Genomic DNA, 22968 nt, shown 5'->3' with positions numbered 1-22968 from the left:
TTTATCATGTCAGATTTTATGATATTGTAAAAACATCACATTATATGATGCTATACTGTCATATTAAAAAGGGAAAGGTTCAAGGTCCTGACGTGGTAATATATAATTCTGGTGTATATGTAACAATTATAAAACTAACCCAACGTCATAAAGGTGGATGGTTTCATGAAGAAGCACCATTATCATTATGTGCACTGTATTGCCAAAAGTATTTGCTCAGCTCTCCAAAAATTATTGAATTCGGGTTTTCCAGTCACTTCCATGACCACAGGTGTATAAAATCTCACAGTTTCCTCACAATCCTGATAAAAACACTCCTAAACTTCACGGAAAGCCTTCCTAGAAGAGCTGAAGCTGTTAAATAGATAGATAGATATGAACTCCTGCTGTTTAAGGATGCCGTTCAAGTTCACTTCCATGTCAGGGCAGGTGAACAAATACTTTTGGCGATATCGTGTCTGTTACAGATATAAATCGACGAGGTGGTGCAGGGTTTCGCTCAAATACCTGGTTCGATTTCATGTTTCGGGGCGTTTGTTTTGTGGAGTTTGCATGTTCCTTCTGTTGGTGTTCCGGTTTAATTCTTCCCACAGTCCAACAGCATGCCTTCGAGGTTAATTGTTAACTTTGAATTACTTCGTGTGTGACTGTGTGACACTCTGTTTATCCGGTGTGTTTCACCACGGGGAAGAAAATTACAAACAAACTTGACATTTATGTACATTCAATCCTCGTTTATCTGATATTATTGAATTACTCTTAATGTAAGATGAATATAAATGAAGAGATTTCTCATATATGCTGTCAGAGGAGCTTGTAATCTGTCGTGTTGTGGTGCAAAGCATGTCAGAGATCAGCACTGTCATATCTTCAATTTAAGTTCTTTAGTTTTTTTTAATTTATTTGTATTAATATGCATATTAGCAAGTGAGCATATGCAGGTTAATCCAGTCCTTTGCTCGTGTCTCCTCCTCTATATTCAGATTAACATGTGGGTTTGTCCATCTCCTCCATGGTTATAGTCTGTTGTTGTTTCCGCTCGGTGACTCAGGCCTGGGAAAGTTGTTGGGAAAAGAGTTTCTGGTCCTTCATGTGTGTAATTTCTTCCCGGGGGGGTTCAAGGTGCAGGACCAGGCATGAACCAGGAAGTCATTTTACTGATGTAACGCCAAATACAGCAGTCACTTCAAGCCACTTTTACGGAGGGAAACTAACAATTAACAAAGCAGAGGTGGAAACTTTGGTTTGACGGATAATCTACAATGCAACATAGGCCATCTATGTAGGACGCCTGACCTTTACAGGACTTTTATATTTAAGCTTTTATTCCAACTTCTCACTAAATGTCACAATAAGTCCTGGTTCGTTAAGGTCATACTTGATTTTATGTTCATATGTGGTACAGCAATGTCACTTTATACGGTCAGGTGTGCACAATATGAAGCGTATGGGCTCGTAACCACAGCTGAAGTTGTTGCTGCTGTAGTGATGGCGGCTGTGGCGGGAAGCTGGAGCACATGAAGGGAACCCATGCACAGGTAGAAAGTGCAAACTCCTCGCCTGTTTAAAAAACCGGTGTAATTGCATGCATTCTAATTCTTATCACAGTCCAGAAGATAAGACCATATTTGTTTTAATTCCCTCATGAAATTCCACTTTCAGTTTAGTGTCTGCAATTATAGCACCAAATTTCAGGAAAAAAAAAAAAGGGGGGGGGGGGGGGGGGGGGGATGTAACGCTGACTCAGCATAATTTGATCTTTTTAAAAAAAAAAATATTCTCCACTTTGAGAATCTGTGCTGCAAAGCTGCAGACTCACTGAATGAGAGCAGCGGGCCGTTATCCCCTCGTGGCCGTGATTCATTGTGTTTGGCGACGTTTCTGCGGTCGGACCCATTTGCATAGAATCTGTGTTTATCGCCGGCTTTTCTGACAACTTGTTGACACTCTGTCGAACTGGCTCCGGTCAGGACGATATTTGCCTTCGACTACTTCCTTCTTTTAACAGTTGACCGTGTGGCGAGGGAGAGATAAGGCCGGGAGCGAGCGACCGAACATCAATGAAAACGCTGGACGTTTTGCAGGAAGCTGCTGGCGGAGCTCTGCTGAGCCGCCATGTTGTAGAGCCCAGGCGTCAGACACAGTTTTAGTTCAGTGTCATCGGACCGCTGAAGCAGAGACGTAATAACCCTTAAATTTAAACTCTAGCTTTGTTGTGGTGTGGAGTATATACGAGATGGAAATGTGGTTCAAAATACAGTGAAATGTCCAGAAAACTTCTTCTATAGCGGTTGCAATATGTCTGTTTTAACGAAAACCAAATACCTTGTATTCAAAGTTTATTTCTTCTCCTTGATTTTCCTCCATTTGAATATTGGATCGTAGGAGCTGCATTCAGAATCTGCTGTGTCTGTGTGAGCCGGACTGGCTCCGCCCACACATGCCCATCTTGGGAAGAGGAGGAAGTACTTCCTCTGGTGGTGCCATGTGCCAGAGCAGAGCTGCTTAATTGTGGGAGGAGTCAAAGGGAGGAGCCTACCTTGATTGGGATTGGCTAAACCCTCGATGACACTATATAGGGTTTGATTTCTGATTGGCTGGTTGGAGCAACACACTTTTTAAAACCTGAAACAAGCCAGGGAGAGAGAGGACAGACTGTCTTCACTTCTGGGACGTCAGTCCAGGTATGGGGACGATTAGTACTGCTGGAGAACCTTTAGGAAGTGGATTTTACATCATATGAGCCCTTTAATGTTGCTCATTCAAAATGATTTAAATAGATTAAAATGGAATATTTGATCATGATTAATCAAAATTAATCCACAGCAACCCTGTGATTAATCTGATTAAAATATCTCTCTCCGCCTGCAGGACTTTTCTTTGACTCCCACTGCAGCTGAGCAGTGGAATAGCCGATGCGTGTGGCAGCTCGCAGTTTGTCAAGTATAATATTTCCACTGCTTTTGGTTTTGTAAAATCGGACTCACTCGCAGCCTCCGAGGCAGTCAACCCTCATACCTCGATTCCCAGCAGTGGAACTGTGTCACATATTTCCTTCCGTTTCCTTCCCTGCGGCTCGCGTTGTTTGGGGCGTGTCGCCAAACATTTCACACGGCATGCAGGTAAAAATAGCCCCTGGTGCGTCCTCCATGCAGCCTAAACGACCTTGCATCAAGTGGCATTTGGAAATCCAAAGTGCTGAATCACAGATGTGCGAGAGGCAAATGAGGACGTGAAGCGACTCAGTGAAAACAAACAGTTAACCATTAATGACGATGACAGGGTGTCTGCTCTTTTGATCTGTCTTAAATTAAATAAATCCTCACTTCGGATTTTTTGTCAGCGATCATTTTATCGCTCTGTCAATCAAGTTTTTTGTTTTGTTTTCCCACATCGGTAAACATTTTCTGCATTAATAACACATGGGCACGAGAAAAAAAACCCTCAGTTCTGAGATGTAATGACAGATGATATCATAGAGCTCAAATCGACCCGTCACCAGTATCAGGAGGTCTCCGAACCAGCGATACCACCGGTGTTACGGATTAACTGGTTTCCCTGTTAACTGGTGACCACCTTCCTCCAGCGTCTCCTTTTGACAGCAGGAGCAGAAGTTTATTTCAGCAGCTTGAAGCTGCCTTGAGAAGAATTTGAATGTTTGATCCTCACATAACTGACTGCAGTAAAGTTAAATTAGCCGTCAAGCTACTGCTCTTAATACATTTGTTTAAGCAAATCAATATTTCCATTGACATTTTTACAGTTTGCTGGTGGTTTGGCCCGATTGGAGCCTCTTACGGGACGGTTTTCATCCACGTGCCTTATGTTTGACTCCCTTGCTGTGGCTAATCTCCCGTCCAGCAATCACAGGTTTATTTGTAATAATAGAACTTTTAATAATTATATCAACAAAAACATTAATAATAATAATAATAATTATAATTATAATACTACTACTACTACTACTACTACCAATAATAATAATAATAATACATTTTATTTATCAGCGCCTTTCAAAACACCCAAAGTCTCTGTACAAGACAGTTTTAAAAACAACTATAAACAACAAAAAACAAAACATCTTATTTGAATTTGCAAAACCTGAATTAACAGTCCATGAAAGTAGTTCAGTGAGTGGGACTTATGTTTGATATCCCTCCTCTAAATACTTTACTTCTACTTATTAAAAATAAACTAACTTCCCCCCCCCCTCCGTCACAGAAGTGATCTCAGGCTCGGGGACGCGCAGTCACGCACATGTGCGCGCACACGCGGAGTGGTTACTGTACATGCGGGGTGGGACGGTGAACTGAGGAGGCTGCTCCTGCTGTTCCTCCTCCTGCTGTTCCTCCTCCTCCTGCTCCGGATGGATCCACGGCTGCTCTCTATCTGACTCCACGGGAAAAAGCGACTCTCCTTCCGCCGCGTCTACCTGCTCGCTGTCCCCGGAGGGAAACGTTCCCAGCGTCGGCTTCGAGCGAGGCGTTTTCACAGGACTGGGTGGGAATGGGTGAGTTGTTGTTTTTCTTTTCTTTTCTTTTTTTTCCTCTCTTTTTTTTTTCTTCTTTTCCATGATGTGGCGCCTGTGTTGTGTTTACACGTAAGCCCGCTCCTCGCGTCTCGCTCCCCCCCCTCGCCCGGAGGCACCGAGCCGGCCCCGGAGCCGAGCTGCTTGGCCGCCGGTCGGCGTCTTGAAGCGGCTCGACGCCTCCGCCAGCGGGGGAGGAAAGTTAGCTCAACTTAGCAGCTTAGCCTAGCAGGCTAGCGGGCTGCTGGAGAGCACGAACCTCCTCCATCCCCCGGGCTGCTGTCCTCCACGAAAATAACTACGGCCTCTGGAAACACGCAGGGCTCCCAGGACGGCTGCGTGAACTCGGGAATTCCCAGCTTATTCCCACTTTTTTCCGGACAGTTGACGTGGATGGACAAGAGTTCCAGAGAGGAAACTCGGCTTCCTGTTTCACCGAGTGCTTTAAAGGCTGATGCGGATTAGGTGACTTTTATTCCCCAGTGTCCTGGATTTTTACAGGATCCCACTTTAGAGTCCTGGCTTCTGTTTCTAGATCTATATATACAACTGTTTTTAGATCCATCAAACTATTTCTAAATCCATCAAACTATTCCCACATGCATCTAAAACCTCTTCTAGATCCGTCAGACTGTTTCTAGATCCGTCTAATTGCTTCTAGATCCACCATGGTTTTTTCTTGATCTATCCAGAAAACTTTCTAGATCCATTTTCCATGGGACAGCTTCTATAGCCATCAAATTGTTTCTAGATCCATTCTCTATAAAAACTGTTTCTAGATCCATCAAACTATTTCTAAATCCATCAAATTATTCCCACATGCATCTAAAACCTCTTCTAGATCCGTCAGACTGTTTCTAGATCCGTCTAATTGCCTCTAGATCCACCATGTTCTTTTTTTTCCTTGATCTATCCAGAAAACTTTCTAGATCCATTTTCCATGGGACAGCTTCTATAGCCATCAAATTGTTTCTAGATCCATTCTCTATAAAAACTGTTTCTAGATCCAGCAAACTATTTCTACAGCCATCAAGCTATTTTTACAACTATCTATAAGTGTTTCTAGATCGATCAAACCGCCTCTCGATCGATCAAAACATTTCTAGATCCATACTTAATAAAAATGGTTTTTAGATCCATCAAACTATTTTTAGAGCCATCAAACTATTTCTACATGCATCTGACTGCTTCTAGATCCATCTGACAGTTTCTATTGTCATTAAACTATTTCTACATCTCTCTATAAGTGCTACTAGATCCATCAGATTGTCTCTAGATTCATCAGACTGTTTCTAGATCAGTCCAGAAAACTTTCTAGATCCATTCTGTAGTTTACCTTCTAGATCCATTCTCCACCATGTTTTGAGATTCGTTACCTATGGAGGCCTGGAAGTGCAGAACACTACAAACTTCAGAAAACACTACCAAATCCATAAAACACTACAAAATAGAGAAAACACTACAAAATCCAGAAAATGCAACAGAAACATTAGGGTTCTTTTTTTTTTAGGTTTTGGGTATTTTTTGTGATTCTTTTGGATTTTGTAGTATTTTTTTTCTGTATTTTGTAGTATTTTTTTTCTGTATTTTGTAGTGTTTTCTGTAATTTGTAGTGTTTTTGAGATTCCGTGGTGTTTTCTGAAGATTGTAGTATTTTGCAGTTCCAGGCCACCGTAATTCTCCAACAAACTCTTCCCAGGTAACTAAAGGGACTGCGACAGCCGAGATACCAGGGAAATCCTCCAATGGGTTTAAATTTCCTATTTCATGAATGGACAACATTTCAAGTGGAAAAGCATTGTTTTCGTTTTGGAAAAGTTGTGCGTTTACACGACAACGCTATGAAAACGATGTGCGTTTACACGGAATCGTAGTTGGCATGTTGGGCCGCTAGTTGGCGCTGTCATTTGTTTTTGTAGTGAACCGTCCTCGTGTGAACGGAAACTCAAAACGCAACAAAAGTTTTCGCGTTTTTGTTTCTTCGGGCTTCTGCAGTCTTCGATTTCCTATTAAGCACAAAGACTCTGACGAGCCGTCACTCGTCTCGACTCCAATACGAGCTGCAAATGAACCAAAAGTTCACAAACGATACAAAACTCCCGGTTACAATGTCAATGTTTCCCTTTACAGTTTATGAATGAAGCTTTCATGAAGGCACACTAATCTCCCAGATTAACCTCTCATTGTCCCGCTACACTCTCTCATTGGACTTGGAAATCTTCCAAAAAACGTCTTATTTTAAACTGTATTTTTCCCGCTCGTTGTAGAGACTTTGACAAACTATTGTTAAGTGTTCCGTAGTACAATTTTTCAATAAACCATTAGTTGAGCCTCATGCTTACAAACCTTGTACATGTTTATAGTCCTCAAAGTTGTAAATTATCTCCTAATTTCATTAGAACAACTTGACAAGACTCTTCATGTCACAAACATCTGCTGATTTAGAGTCTATGACTATATAGTTTGTCTCACCACAGTTTCCTGTTTGAGCCGAAGCACTTCTGCTGCATCTTGTAATGTACGTAGTTCCATTTTCTTAGCAAAGGCTGACTTTTATTTCCAACTAAACATCTTCTAATCCCTGCGGGTGCACGGGACTGATATATTTAAACTTTATAGCGTTTAATGGAGGACCGTTGTTCTCCCATCCGTCTTACATAATCCGGCAGTGTGATTTAAACCCACAAGAACCACCCGTAGACGCACATGAGTAAACAAAGCAGCTGTGGATCATCTGATCAAAGCTGCTTCTACTTTGACTGCAGCTTCTGGTGTTTTTGCATTATTCACAGTGACTTTGACCAGTTTGTTGCTCAGGCTGGGAGATTTGGCTTAAAAAAAAAAAAAGTTTCGATTCGATTTTCAATTCTTTCTTTTTTTCTCGATGCACTTAAATAAATTACTGCAGACATCAGATGTATTGTCCGAAGTGCAGCGTTATTGCTGTGATTGTCCTCGGAGTTAAAATGTATGTAAACAATCCCTAAATAAAAAAGTAAATGAGGCCCCCCGTCAAGCTTTAACCCACATTTAAGCAACTTCGCAGAAGCTTAAATTTTCTTACTAAAAAAAATCTGATGACGACACAAACGTTACTATTTAAGTGGCTCACATCGCGCTACGGAAACCCACAAGGAATTGTAGAACCGTAAATCGTTTTTAGCTACAAATTCAATAAATCTATTTATTTTTTATTTTTTTATGACAGGCTTAGTTTGTGCTAACTCAGTCTTAGTCCACATTTAAACGTACCCGGGTATTTAAAAAAAACAAAAACCTGTGATATTTCTATGTGTTTGGGCCGCGCATTTACACATAAACCAGCTACGACTCGCACACAAACAATGACTCTTTAAAACTCCGGCCACAGTGGAGATCTGGATAAACTCGGTCTCCGGTTGCATCTAAAGGGGGGTAGGTGGATATTTATGTCACAATTTGTGACTTATTGTTTTTTTTCCAGGATTCGGATTGGCTATCATGGCGTCTTGCTTCTTGCTACACTGCCCCCTACAGGTTTGGCTGCTCATAGCAGCTGTGAACCAGCTGTATATGCGGGTCCGTGGAAATGACGATTTTTTTTTTTAAATGTAGAGGGTGAAATATCTGTTTGTTTGTTTTTTTTAAAACCCGGGTACGTGTAAACGTGGCCTCAGTTTCAGACAGTTTTGACGGAAACAAGGTTTGATATTAAGTTAATACTTAAGCCGGCGCGGTCGGTCCTCGTGAAAGAAGAAAAACAAAACAAAAGGTTATAATAGGTCTGGCGTCGTCGCTTTAAATCCTTCACAAATCTGTTGATGTTTGTTGTGAAAAGGAAACGTCGTGATCTCGGTACTGTACAGTGAAACCTGCCTGCTGCTTCTCCTCGCTGAATCTTGCAGACCTCGGTGGTTGTGGTTGCGCTGCAGTGGAACCTGTTACGTGACGTGTAACTATGTGGGGAAACAGGTTTTCAAGATCTGACGCGCTCGGCTGTTCGTTGACATCACGTCTGCAGGTCGGGCCGCCGCCGCCTTGTCACGGGAAGGAAAGTGCTTTGCATTCGAACCAAAACTTGGCGCCGGCTCTCGACAAGAGGAATGTTGTCGTTTTGATTAAAATGGTGGCGAACCGAACGTCTGATGGGCTCAAGTCGACCGCGACAAGCACAGGATGTGTTAACTGGCGTGATGGTTTAACTGTGTCAAGGAAGCAGAAGGAAATAGTGTGGTTTTCTAAATTAAGAATCGTTCGACCTTCTCATGACTGGATTATTTGGATTTATTTAGATTTTATAGCCAGTTTGTCTTCGATACTGTCTTTACTAGTATGCTGTGGGTACTTTTAATACATCTCTCACTGAGTATGCACAATGGGCATGAAGACTCTGAATTATGGAGAAATGTTTGTACTTGCATGAAATGTTTATGTAAATATTTCAACCAATGATGATCCTTTGCCATTAGCACACAATAGAGGTTTATAAGTGGGTATAAACAACTTACTTTTTCCCAGACCAAAGACGAGTACGCCCCTCTCATAATATCAGCTCACTGCTGATATTACAAGTACCTGATGCATTTATACATATGAGAGTCACTTTACAAATGTTTTCTTTTTTCCATCAGATGCTTTTCATTGCAGGTTGAAACAAATACATTGACTGACACTCTCTTTTTTTTTTTTAATTGGTATTTTCTGTTTGTTCACATAATTCTCCAAGGAATATTTTGCCTTTGACATCCATCTGTACACCACAGTTGAATCTCCATAAAACCTCCAACCTATATAAATAATAGACGGATGAATGATTGGTCCTTCCACCAGATTGTAATTCACACTCTTACTAAAACCTTAAAACTAAATTACTGAACTCCCCAGAACTGGGAAACATGGGTGCCCCTGTGTTATTAAAAAAAGAAAAACTTTTAACATGATGTAAACCTGAAATAAAATAACCATAACCTTTAACATTATTCAAAAGATGGCCTCTTATGGCAAATTCTTTCCATCTTAAAAACATCATATATGATATCAATCCACTCGTCCTACAAGTTGTTTGTTTGTTTTTTTAATTTGAAAATAACCAAGTTTGCTTTGCCTTTTTGTGCCGGGACTTCATGTCTGCCCTCGGTCCATCGCAAACAGCCGTTTCATGTATTGCGCGCAACCTCGAAGCACCGTCCGAGGGCGTTGTGCAGGACGACAGGCGGCCACGCCGGCTGCAGCAGTTGCTGCCGCGCCTGCTGGGAATTAGCGGTTACCTGCACATTGCCACAACAAGGCGGATGCCACATAAGCAGCCTCTCTCCGTGGCATTGGTAATAAAATAAAAACCTTAACTTTATTCTTTCATTTTTAGTTGTTCCACAATTCCAGTATAGGTATCGCAGCTGCCGGATTACAGGTTGAATGGTGACACTGCCCTTCCCTCATTTAATTGGCATGAGGAATATTGGTAGCGGTGCTAGTTCAACATCGTCTAATTTATGACCCCCCCCATAGGATATGTTTACACTTGGGCCTCGATTGCATCATGTTTTCAAGTGAAAACGCAACATTTTTGTTGCGTTTTGGGCATCTGTTTCCACGACAACGGTGCTTGGAGACGCTGGAAACGACTCATAAGGTGGAACTTCTTAAATGCTCAGATTCCGTGGAAACCAGGGGGATGGGGGGGATGGGGGGGGGTCACAACTTTTCTGAAATACTGCTTCTGCACACGTGCATCACGGACATTGTAGATGGACAATAAGAACAATGTTTTCCACCAGCGTCTCATGACTCCCAGTCCATCTTCTCCTGGGACTTGGTACTTTTATTTTGACAGTCAACCGTAATAACAATCCATCGTGGTCGTCTGTCCAATAGAATGTCTGTTTTCTCCCATTATCATGTTAATAGAGTGTTGTTCTCGGCACGCATGCGTGTGTGCTTTCATTACAAAAACAACCAAACAGCACCCACTAGTGGCCCAACATGAAAATTACATTGTTTTCACCATCGTTTTTAAAATGTTGTTGTGTCCCTGTGAAGCTTTTCTGAAATGAAAACTCCATAAACGAAAAGCTGTTATTTCAAGTTGTCCACCTAACAAAGTGCATTATTGAGACTAAATTAAAATAAATGAAAATTAATTTAAAAAAGTAAATAAATGGCAAGAAATAAAAAAAAAATAAAAAAATAAAAAAGATTCTTCTTTTCAGTCCCAGCCACACCAAAAGACAGACACAGTCCTGGATTCAGGAGCAAAGCCACTCTGAAAATACAACTCAAAAAACCAGAGACAACGCAAGTGACAAATTCAGTAAAGCAAAACACACAGATATGTATGAACCTTCCCCCTTGTTTGTTCTTCTTATTTTTCCACCCATTCCCTCCCCTCTCTTTCCCCCCCTCTGCTCGCTCGCTCCTTTACTTACTCTTTTTCAGTTGTTTGGCAATTTAAAGTAACTGATTACCGGAGCCCAAAACAAGAGCCATTCGACAATCGAGTTTTGCTTTATTTTCTCCGTTAAACAAACAGATTTTAATCCTCTCTTTCCATTGGTGAGGAATGTTGGGTTTCCTGGCTACTAACAGGAGGATGTGTTATAGTTGTGCTGTGTTTTTTTCCATAGCTCTGTCTGAAATGAATATATAGTGTCATGGAGGCATATTTTAAAATCTGTAAATTGTAACTTTTTACTTTTATTCTTTGTAAGTGCAAGAAAATAACCTGAAAAAAACCCACCCAAACAGTGGTCTTCTCCTGCGTCCATTAATAGTTCAGGAGGTTCACGTGAGTGTAATGTGTTTGTGTTTTCCTCTGGTATGTCCTTCAGTCAGGTGGCCCGGCGCCGCGCTAAAACCCAGTTGTGTTTGAACACGCCCGAGCCCCTCGCCGCCACCGTTTGCTTTTTCCCCGCAACTTCGCTTAGGCCACATGCAGCCGCCCACTGGCTCACTGACTGAATTCCATGAGCTCGGAGTCTGTGGCGTGGCGCAGCAGGTTGAGAAAGCCAGGAAGCCGCAGCCCAGTGCTGTGTTTGATCGGAACAACTTCCATGCTTTGCCAATTTGTGTACATTGTCTTCATTAATGTGCATTGTCCCGATCAAATAAATAAAAGTGATTGGAGCAGCTAGAAAACATCTGATTCACACTGACTTGCATAGCAAGGAACATCTTGGTGCCCCCCCCCCCCCCCCCCCCCTTAGTGGCAAACACGTTACAGCTGCAAATAACAGTTATCAGCATTATGCTTTAAAGCCAGCCGGAGAAATCGTCCCCAGCTGGTGGATCTGCTCACATTTGCTTAATGCAGTTTGCAACAAAAATAAAAAAATCTTGAAATGAATGAAATAATATGCAAAGCAATGGAATCACATGGTGTGTTGATGTTGGTAATTATCTAAGGTGGTTTCTCATGAAATATGTGCTCATGTGTGCCACGTGTTCTGCAAGAAAAACTTGAGACAAAAGGAAAATGTAGTCAATAATCATCACAATAATAAAAGAAAGAAAAAAAAAAAGTTTATTCTACACAAACTATCAACTTTTTCCTATTTATTTGAGATGCAGCTCTACGTTTAGTCAATACGAACCCTCCACCGCCCCCCTTCTGCAGGGCTTATAGTTCTCAAAGCAGTTGGCAGCAGTAAAATTTCCTTCAAGTGAAGTCATGGATTCATTCTCTTGTTTATCTGAAGTAGGGATTATCAAATTTAAGTCCTGAAAATGGTCAAAATGTTTAATGGGAAAATGTACTTATTTGGTAAGAGTAGCAGACACAATACAACACACAAACCCCGAGCTGAGGTTTTGGGATGAAAGCTTGCAGAGTCGCATGAGAGATGAGTTTATGACTTTTTAAATGCAACAGTTATTGGAGAAGTTTTCTGGACATTTCACTGCATTTTGCACCACGAAGTTTAATTAAAATGGGCTTCATGTTGAGATTGTTGTCGTTTTTGTTGTTTTGTTTGGTTTTATGAAAATATCGACATTTTCATCACGTATACGCTGCGCCATTAAAACAAACACCCCAAAACAAACTCTGATGCCCTCACTGATCACATGTCAGATGTATGCGATTGGATCAATTTGAGATATTTGACATACCTGGCCTGTGTTACCCAACTTTTTTTCTCCTGGTTACATACCTGTTGAGGTTGGAAGGGTTCAGTTCTGTTCTGTTCAGGCTGCATTAGGTTGATTTTTTTTTTTTTTTTGCCCGAGCGCTGGATAAAAACAATACGAGCCGGAGAATTCGGGCTTTGGCCTTCCTATCGGCGAGCTCTCGGATCAGATGGGAAGGAATGTCGTTATGAGTTTCCTCTTTACCGACTGAGAGAAGCACACATGGCACTGCATGGCAGTCGGCTCGCTTGCGTGGCCTTGTGTACCTCCCTCCTCCCACTCCCCCCTTCCTTCCTTCCTTCCTTCTTCCTTCCTTCCTTCCTCGCCTCTGTAACATCCTCCCGTCTGTCACTGAATTATATAAAATCCACAGTCTATCAAACCTGGAAGCACGATGTGAGCACGGAAATAACTTGGAAGCTCACGCGTCAGCAGGCGTAATGACTCGCCGTTTTTTTTAATTTTGTTACTACATTCAGCTTGTGTGGAAACGCAGGAGTATAGAAAATGGTTGTTTGGAAAAAAAAAAAAAAAAAAAAAGGTGAGAGTAGGCAGAAACTGTCAGCTCGAAACTCCTCGCTGGGTTAGAGAGGAAGAGAAACACAGGATCTGATAAGAGGAGTGAGCAAGACTGGACATGATGGAGGTATGCCGGTGAGACGACACGTATGAGTTAAAACCATCAGAGCTGCAAACAAGAGAAGTCTATTTTTTTATTTGAACGAATTCCCAGATTAAAGAAAGGAACAGCCTCATGCATGCCTGCGTCCATGGAAGAATGACATTGTTCTTTGCAGTATATTAAAAGGAAAAAATAAACAAGACTTGGTGTAAATTGTCAGAACTCTTAGAGTGCAAAGAGAACTCTGCAGAGTCCATGAGCAGTTCATCATAGTCCTAAATAATCCATCTTGCAGGCCCAGTAATTGTAAATTGACCCTTGATATGAGGTCATGCCACTTCCTTTGTTGCTTTGGCTTTTTTAAGGCGTAATCTGGCCATAGGCGTGGCGGTACAAGACGCTTCTAGGCCTCGTCCAAGTCTCCGTAACCTCTCCTTGAACACGTCGAGGGAGACGACCAACCACATTCACTGACTTATTAAACATTTTCACACTCAATTTGTACACAAGACTGTATTTTGCATGTCAGGCCACCAGTTCCTGGTATTTCTTTAGTAGTACAGCCATGCCCAGTATAAACACCTTGGAATCCTCTTATTGTTGTTGATTTACTCACATGTGGACTGCAACTGTATTGACCAAGTACTACGGGTTTCAGAATGATCATAAAATATTACACTCGGAAAGAAGCACTTTTCTTTTCTTCCAGAGACGTGGAAGACTATTTGCTGTTCAGTCTGAGAACCACGTGGTTGAAGCTCGACTCGTCAGCACATTGAAGAGCTGCTACAGATTTACCTCTAAACTGAGACGGCCTCGGTGCATTAGTCTGCATACATGCACAGTTTTGTATGAAATTTGTGAAATAATTGCATTAAATGAAAAGAGTCGCAGCAATTCTGTCAGGCATCCTTGCGCCCCACTCCTCGAGTCGTAGGTGTCGTTCCACTGTGACTGAGACTCCAAATTAACTGGAATCGCCAATATTTCCTGATATTGTTAATTCCTCCTATTCTCCTCAATACCGCTTGAAAACATACAAGTGGTGCAGTTGCTCAGGTATTACTATGTCAATCTGCTGTATTATTATGCTCACTGTTAAGTTGGCCTGAATAATTCTTCTAGTTATGATGGAACCTGTTGATGTGTAGTACTGAAGTACTACACATCAACAGGTTCCAGCCATAGGTCCGCCCAGCCGGTGGGGTAGAAATCTGTGCAGTGCGGCTTTACTTTAGCTTTACTTCCCGTTTGAAAGTGGCTGAATTTAGCGATTCTACTCACAGCAGGTCATCTATAAACGGATTGTCTTGAGTTGATTTTTGTTTTCAAAAAAGCAGATGCGAGTAATGAAACGGGCAAAACAAAAGCTCATTAGACAAATTTCTTAATATTCAAATGATATTGAGGCTTTACATAGAACCTTAAAATCTTTTGTATTGAATTGTACCATATTGAGGTAGGCATCATATCGTGACCCATGTATCGAGGTGCGTCTCGTATTGTGACTCCCCTGATGATACTCGGCCAACATGCAAATGTTGACTTGCCTTCCCATGAAGACTCGTGCAGCATTAGTATTGACGTGTGAGATTCATCAGAAGGCAAGCGAACATTTTGTCTTGAAAGTTGTAATGGCACCAAATTATGAGGACCAATGTACTAGTGTGTTTCTAATGTGGTCCAGGATATGAAGAGCAGTGAACAGACATCGGCCAGGGCTAGTAAAGGCTTATTGATGTGGAGAGAAGGCCGTCTCGTCTCGTCCGATCTAATAGACGATCGACTGCTGCGGAAGATGACGCTCGTTCTGATTGGAGGAAGCCAGAATACACATTGCTGCTGCTGACTTCCTGAAGCCAGATACCTTAGCACACCTTCAAAGGTCTTGTAGAGGCATTCTTCAACTTTTTGAGGCAAAACAGGGGCCTTTTCAATATTGGACTGATCAGTGTTTTATTCAGTAGAGATCTCGTATTGTGATACGGCAGCAGTAAACCTGTCTCTTACACTTTTTGTCACTGTTGATAGAAAATGAGTGCAGACGAATGTGTTTTTGACACGTTTTCTTAGATTACCTAAATAGGTTCTTTGGCTTTGTGCCCCGGTCACATCAGGAATAACTGCTCCTCAACAAAGGTTGGAGTTTGAAGCAAAATGTGGCCATATGAATACCTTTGCAGGCCTTGTGTTTGACGCCCGGATCCATGCAAAACATGAACCTACTTCAAATTCTCTATAATCTCTACAATCAAACTGCCTGATGATGATGATGATGATTCAGTGCGTCCATAGGAAAGCTCTGTCTCCCCCTCTTCCTCCAGTTGATGAAATCTTTTACTCCTTTAGTCCCGTCATGTGCTCGACAGCACGCCACTTAGTGGCTGTGCTTTTGGCCGTCGCCCTCAGCTTTCTGACCTACTTCTGGGTTTGACGCAGGACAATGCGGAAGCCCCCGGCCGCTTCGTCGTCGATGCATTTGAACGCCAGAGGTGGAATAGTGGGGCCTAGATAGCAGAGCGGAACCTTGATGCGATGACTTTCACGTCGTTGACTCTTCGTCGGACTGCCGTAACAAAACCAGGAGGATCATATCCTGCTGACGTACAGCCTGACATCATTTTGTAGTGAATGACTTGCAGACCCGGTGACCTACATCCCTGCTGCTGCGTTCTCACCGAAGTAGCAGGAGACACATGAATTACGTAGCTCTGGCTTCCAGCATACAGAAGGCGCGCTGGACTTAATGAGCCTTATTGAGAGTGTGGTTGGACAAAGTAATTCTCCAGCTTTAGCGGAAACTCCGGGATCGGCCCCAGATTGAAGCTCCTCGCGTGTTCTGACCTTGAACGGTCATATTTCATGTTGCACCGTTCTTCATTTTATTTTACTTTCATTTCTCAGGAACTTCCCCTCTCAGCTACCAATAAGTCACTGCAACTATTCAGATCAGAATCCAGCTGCTGCTGCTTTCGTGTCTGCAGTGAACCGGCAGGAAGTTCCCTCTTTTCTGACTACACACACACACACACACACACACACACACACACACACACACACACACACACACACACACACCTGTACGCTGACGGTTTTTAGCTGCGTTTCACGTCTTTAGAAAGGCATTTCCTTTGTGGAACAAGCCTTTCGCTGCTTGTGTAACAGGCACCATGTCTGAGGGTTCACTGAGTTGCACGACCCGATCTACTTCTCCAAAATTAATGTTTCGGATGCAAAGAGTCTTTTTATAATGAAACTTTTGATCACTCCTTGAAACTACATTAAATGAAAACAATGTAATTTTACTGGAGCTTCTGTGCAACATTGCAGTGGTACTTTTGTTTGACTTGGACCCTGTTTACACAACTTTTCAAGTGAAAACGCATCATTTGTGCGTTTACACGGCTTTGCTTTGAAAACGATGTAGTTTGTACGTAGTGCCACTAGTGGGTGCAGTTGTTTTTGTGATGGCACCACACACATATGCAGAGAACAATACACCTTGGAGGCCGTGATTGTTGTTATTGTCCATCTACTGAGCATGTGCAGAAGAGCTATTAACTACGGCCGTGGTAGCTGTAGCAGCGTTTCCCCTACATGGAGACGGAGTCCGGATTCAAGTGGATTATTTTGTTGCATTGACGATAACATCAAAACTGATCTTCACAAGGACTCGAGCTTCACATAGGATCCTTTGGGAATGTAATCATATTTTAACACTTTCTCTCAACCTTATATGAAGCTTGTGGTTTAGAATTTGAAGCAAACTTACAAAATTAAAATTTCTTGTCACAAAATTTACATTTCTCATTTTAGTTTTGCAAAGTTGTTGCTTTAAACCAGAAGTATCAAACGCATTTCAGTTCACAAACAGCCCGATTTAACCTTTAAATTGAAACGTAATAAAGTTTTTCCTTATTGTGGCACACACTATAGGTGGTGAAATGTCTGTTTTCACAAAACTATACATTACCGAACATTGCTACGGTATCGACATAAAACCGATTTTAATGATGTTTTCTGATGTCAAATGTCAAATAAAATGGTGTAATTGTTGGATTATGCATGCTTGTACAAACTCGTGGCTCGTAGTAGCTGGCCTTCATGGCAGCATCACCGGCATCTCAGCTCGGGTGTCCGCGTTCTGTTTGAAATGTTTACAATTTGTTCGGTAGTTTGTTGGGCCAGATTGGAGCCAGTTGTGCGCCGCTTTTGGGCCACGGCCCTTATGTTTGCCACGCCTGCTTTAAACCCATTGAAATCTTGAACAATGATCCTGTGGATGATTGGGGGGAAAATTAATGTTTGCAGTGATTTTTCTTTTTTCTTTTTTGGAATGACTTAAGAAACCTTGTTAATAGCCATTGAGCTGGCTCGTGACGCCAAGCAGGGTGTGTTAGCATGGTCACCGAGGTGCTGTAATGGCTGTGGCTGCAGAAACACACACACACACACACACACACACACACACACACACACACACACACACACCCTCTCTGATGTGGAAGACGAGCGCTGCCCTGTGTGCTGCATTAACTCAGCAGAGTGAGATTGCGTCTGTCAGCGTTGTTTTGTTTACTACAGCAGGCCGTATCTCTTCCTGTGGTTACATGGACAGAGAGGCCCAAATTACAGTCAGGGGGGCTTCGGTTAAGCCGTTTATTTGTGTACGCCTCGACTGGTTTGGTGTTTTCTTTTTTTTTTTTCCTCTCCTCTGCTCGTCGTGTCTGGACGAGTGCTTATTTTCTCTGTGCATATAGTCTTCCATGTTGCTGTGCAGAGCTGGCAGCTCACAGAGGATTCCCCTAGAGAGGTCAGGTCAAGTAGAACACACGGGACAAAACACAAAAGTGTTTTCCTGGGTTCTTCATCGTTAGTTTGGCTGCGCAGTGGCTCCAGGAGGATTTCACTCCGAGCTACATGCTAAAGCGTTTCGGGGCTCACACACCAATAATGCTACGTGTTACACATGAATAACGGATGACTGATACACTCCTTGACGGCGAGCTAGAGCGTGTGGTGGCACACTGAGCTTGGTCTACAGTACGCATAGCGTGTACTGTAAACACTGTCAAATACTGGAGCCTTCAAGGCTGTTCTGAGGCGCGTGTCGCCTCAACACATAGCCTTTCCTTATCTTATGGCGCATGAAATCAGCTTTATGGCATTTAAATTCTTGTATTGGTACCCACCCGTATCAGCATGTAGCTCAGGGTGTTTTCACATTCCCCTGTTTGGTCCGACCGCAGTTCTCTTCAAGGAAAAACTGTTTCGTTTGGGCCCACGAACTCTGAACCAGCGATGACGAGATCTCCGGTCCCTTTTAAAAAGCTCGGTGTCGGTTCCTTTACAAACAGTGTTTCTAGCAGGCGGGGTTAGAGGACGTGGCGTGGTGTGCAATGCATTCTGGGTAGACAAACAAAGCTAACCGCGGGAATCGGAAGAATTAGACGCAGAAAGAAAAAGTTGGAAAATATCTTGCGGCCAAACGTGGAGTAGAGAGGAAGCAATAGTGAAAGAGGCGCTTATTTATTATCTGGTCTGAAGACATTATATCACCGTTGTTTGTGGCTATGCATTAGCCACGAGCTAACTAGCCTAGCCACCATAAGCTAAAGCAGCGGGACTTCCTCTGTTCGGTCTGGACCAATCAATGAGCTGTGTTTCTTCTTTACTTCCTCTCTGGTCAGTGTTTGTTTCAGGCGACAGCGCCCCCAAACCAGCAGCTGGTGTAATTGCACAACATTTTCCAGGCAATTTGATCCGTTTTCAAAAGTGAATGTGAATGCCACCCGAACCTAATAATAATAATAATAATAATAATAATGCATGGGTTTTATTCAAGGTTTTAATGTTGAATTATGAATAGCTCTTTTCACTCAGATGCTTTACATTGCATTATTCAGTCACTCCATACTCGGTGGTAAACTATGTATGTAACCACCAACCGCTCACACTCTCACACTGCGTTCACCCAGGCAGATTGGGGTTCAGTGTCTGGTTCAAGGACACTTCGGCATGTTGGCAGGCAGAGCTGGGAATCAAACCTGCGACCTTCCGATTGGGCGACGACCGCTTTACCAACCCAGCCATGCCGCCCCTAAAATGAAGGGGTGAAAATTCTCAGCTCCCCTTCCTCCCAAGTGACTATCAGAATGCGAAAGGCCCCTGAAAGTACAAGTACGTAGTTGTACCTGTACTTCAAAAAAACCCAATATTGATGCATCCGTTGATTCTTCTTTGGCGTTCAGTCTCCGCTGCCGCCGAGCCAGGCTTGACTGCAGCGCTCAGAGGAGGCGTGTGTCTTTTTTAACAGCGACACATGTTTGTTGCCGTTCTGTGCCGGAGCCAGCTGAGCCTCTCGGCGATGAGTCACGAGTTAATGAGGTTCTCAGACACTTACTTCTCTGCCATGTTGACTGGCTGCTTCAGCCGCAGCGATACGAGCAGCGCAACAACCGGAGAGAAGCTGGAGAATTCTAGTAGGAGTATCCGTCCTGATAGCTCGGAATTCCATCAGTGCTTCCTCTGATTGTGACATTTTCCCTTATCGTAAATGGTTTTTACTTGCCAGCTTGTCGTTTTAGGTTGTTGTTTTTTATTTTCTTATTTTATAGAACGCTGTCGAGTGACTGACTCATTTGAACATTTTCGCTCATTTTGAGTTTGAGCTTTAATTTAATTCATTTGATTATTTTGCATGAGTTATCTTTGTTTTACTGTTTCATCTAATTATTTATTTATTTATTCGCTTGCTTTTGTTTTTTGACCTTTTCTTTTTTTCTCAAAAGTAGTTTTTTCTTTGTTTATTTTTCAGGGACCTTGTACAGAAAACATTAATATCAAAGAAAAGATGCTTTGTACCAGATTTAGCCGTGGCTAGTTTCCATCTGCAGCCTCCGGGCAGGTACACACAACATTATATTACATATTAGAAGTATGACCTACAGTAAGAATTATTAACATTAGTAACAACCATTAAAATGAATCACCTGGTTTTGTAACATTCATACAGAATACAAAAAAAAAACATATTGTGCAATGCATTATACAAGCAGGAACACAACATTACAATTCACATTATAAATATAACCTACGGTAAAAAATTAATAACATTATCATTAATCGTATCATGAGACTTATTGACTTTTTTCTTAGTTTTCTCGTGTCTAGTCAGTATTTTATTTCCCCCTTTCTAACTTGTTTTTAACTTCTTGATCTAAATTCTTCATGTTTTTATTTCTTTCAATCATTTCAAGATTTTTTAGCTTCTTTTGTTTTTCTTGCTCGTTTGGATTCAATCAACACTTTTGCCCTTTTCATGCCTGTAACCTCTGCATGTTGTGGATTATTGTGTTTCTGTGGTAAGATAATGTGAGGAGGGTCAAAGAGTAACAGCCATTTGTATAAAGTCGTTCTTGATGTCTTTGTAAACCTACGTTTGCTTATCTCCCTTTCCCCCCCTGAACTTCCTCATCTTATCTCGCCTCACCCTCATTCTTCCTCCCAACTGCTGCTCCTTTCTTTTCCACCCTCCCTTGTTGTGTCTCTATCTTCGATTGACTTCCTCTCTTTATTAAACCATTCATCTCCTCTTCCTCTCCTGTTTGTTTTCTCCCCCCCGTGCGGAGCAGAGGTGGTGGTGGAATTCGACTACGACGCGCTCCACGACGACGAGCTCACCCTGCGCCTGGGCGACGTGATCAAGAATGTGCGGTACAACGGCGAGGACGGCTGGATGGAGGGAGACCTCAATGGGAAGAGAGGCCTCTTCCCGGACAACTTTGTCAAGGTGAGAGAGGAAGCCTCCGAGTTCAGCGTGCATTTCCTGTGGTTTGTTAATGCTTTAGTTCTGTTAGCGATAATGCTATTCAAGCCATTTGCATCAGAACAGCCTCGCTATTTGTGTCTTAACACTACGACAATGTTTTTAAGGGAAATCTGTAGAGTTTTAGGGGTCCGTTTACACGGCAACGCAACTTTTTGAAAACTGCCCTCCTACGTGGAATTTTTCTGAAGAGACTTTGCTCCGTTGCTGCGTAGACTACGGTAACTCTGCCACTGCGCAACACGGTCGTAAGGGGTTGGAAGGAAGTAAACTTATCAAATCCTAACCCTTCTCCAGTATTTAATTGTTCTAGCTTATCTTTCTGTTTTAAGAATAGTTAGTATTATATATGTAAATATGGCGTCCGTTTGGTGCTATAGAGAAATTGAATTGAAAGACTTGTCTGTAGTGGGGGGGAAAACAAACACATATAGCACCACACTGACAGCTTGTAATAATCTGTAATAATCATGTGGCTGATTTGTTTGTGATATCAATATCGGGGTTGTCAGAATGTTGTCATTCGCTATGATGAGTATGACTCGGTCTCATAAACATAATGGCGCAGATGCTTCTTTGAGGCGCTTGTCACCTCCTGTATTGCTTCTGTAGTTGAGTTCAGTTTGAATGTTTCCCGTCGCAGTCCGCCACGTTGCATGTTTGTCTGTGGAGGAGTGCCGTGTAATAATCCCCTGCCGGAACGAAGGCGAGGTGTCTGCTGCGGTTTTCGTAGAACTGAAGCCGCCGGAGTTTACGACGTTCAGCAGGTGACTGCAGCAGAGCGTCTGCAGGTGTTTGGCTGATGTGAGGAGGACAAAGAGGCAGCAGCAGACGGATTAGTGTGCAGACTTCGCTCTCTGTGTGCTGTAATTACTTTGCTGATGTCACTGCAGAGCTGAGGAGGATCTGGTTGGATGGAGATGTTATTTATTTGCATTTTTTTGTCAGGAGTGAACTATAACAATCATGCAAGTTGGTATTTGGTAAAGAAATTATTCAAAGGAAACCTTGTGGATTATTATGACACCTGACATTGTCATGATTTAGTTTTTTTAATTCCGTGATTGCATGTCTAAGTCAAGGTGGCACCATTACAGCGCAACGTCAGCCAATGACAGACGTGCTTCTTTATTTATTCTATTAGTCATGCAGTTTGTCAGTATTTTGATTCTCGCTAGCTGTTTAAACAATTAGTCTATAAACATGTCGCAGGATTAATACTACTAAGAGTCATGTTTAGCATGTAGCATCGCTGGTGTGTGAGCCCTGAAACTCTTTAGCATGTAGCATCGCTAGTGTGTGAGCCTTTGAAACTCTTTAGCATGTAGCATCGCTGGTGTGTGAGCCCTGAAACGCTTTAGCATGTAGCATCGCTAGTGTGTGAGCCCTGAAATGCTTTAGCATGTAGCATCGCTAGTGTGTGAGCCCTGAAACTCTTTAGCATTTAACATCGCTAGTGTGTGAGCCCTGAAACTCTTTAGCATTTAACATCGCTAGTGTGTGAGTCCTGAAATGCTTTAGCATGTAGCATCGCTAGTGTGTGAGTCCTGAAACTCTTTAGCATGTAGCATCGCTAGTGTGTGAGCCCTGAAATGCTTTAGCATTTAACATCGCTAGTGTGTGAGTCCTGAAATGCTTTAGCATGTAGCATCGCTAGTGTGTGAGTCCTGAAACTCTTTAGCATGTAGCATCGCTAGTGTGTGAGCCCTGAAACTCTTTAGCATGTAGCATCGCTAGTGTGTGAATGCTTGAGCATGTAGCATGTAGCATCACTGGTGTGTGAGCCTTGAAACTCTTTAGCATGGAGCATGTAGCATTGCTGGTTTGTGAACCCTGAAACTCTGTAGCATGTAGCATCGTTGATAAAGAATGGGACTGATGAGTAGA

At 42.5% G+C, this 22968-nt stretch overlaps 1 protein-coding gene across 3 annotated transcripts in view; it reads left to right on the top strand.

Moving 5' to 3' along the window:
- Positions 1-4253: 4253 nt before the first annotated feature.
- The window catches only part of cd2ap (CD2-associated protein), a 63001-nt gene continuing 44286 nt past the window's right edge, over positions 4254-22968 (top strand). For 2 of the 3 annotated variants that reach the window (XM_080490883.1, XM_080490882.1), the window contains exons 1-2: positions 4254-4510; positions 20888-21045. In XM_080490883.1, the coding sequence (XP_080347009.1) occupies positions 4507-4510; positions 20888-21045 (162 nt within the window). In that variant the 5' untranslated portion in view covers positions 4254-4506. The remainder of the gene's footprint in view (positions 4511-20887; positions 21046-22968) is intronic. The other variant, XM_080490884.1, reaches the window with a different exon arrangement.

Source organism: Lipophrys pholis (assembly GCF_963383615.2).
Source record: "Lipophrys pholis genome assembly, chromosome: 21".
Lineage (NCBI taxonomy): Eukaryota > Metazoa > Chordata > Actinopteri > Blenniiformes > Blenniidae > Lipophrys > Lipophrys pholis.
This window is presented reverse-complemented; position numbering and strand designations above follow the sequence as displayed.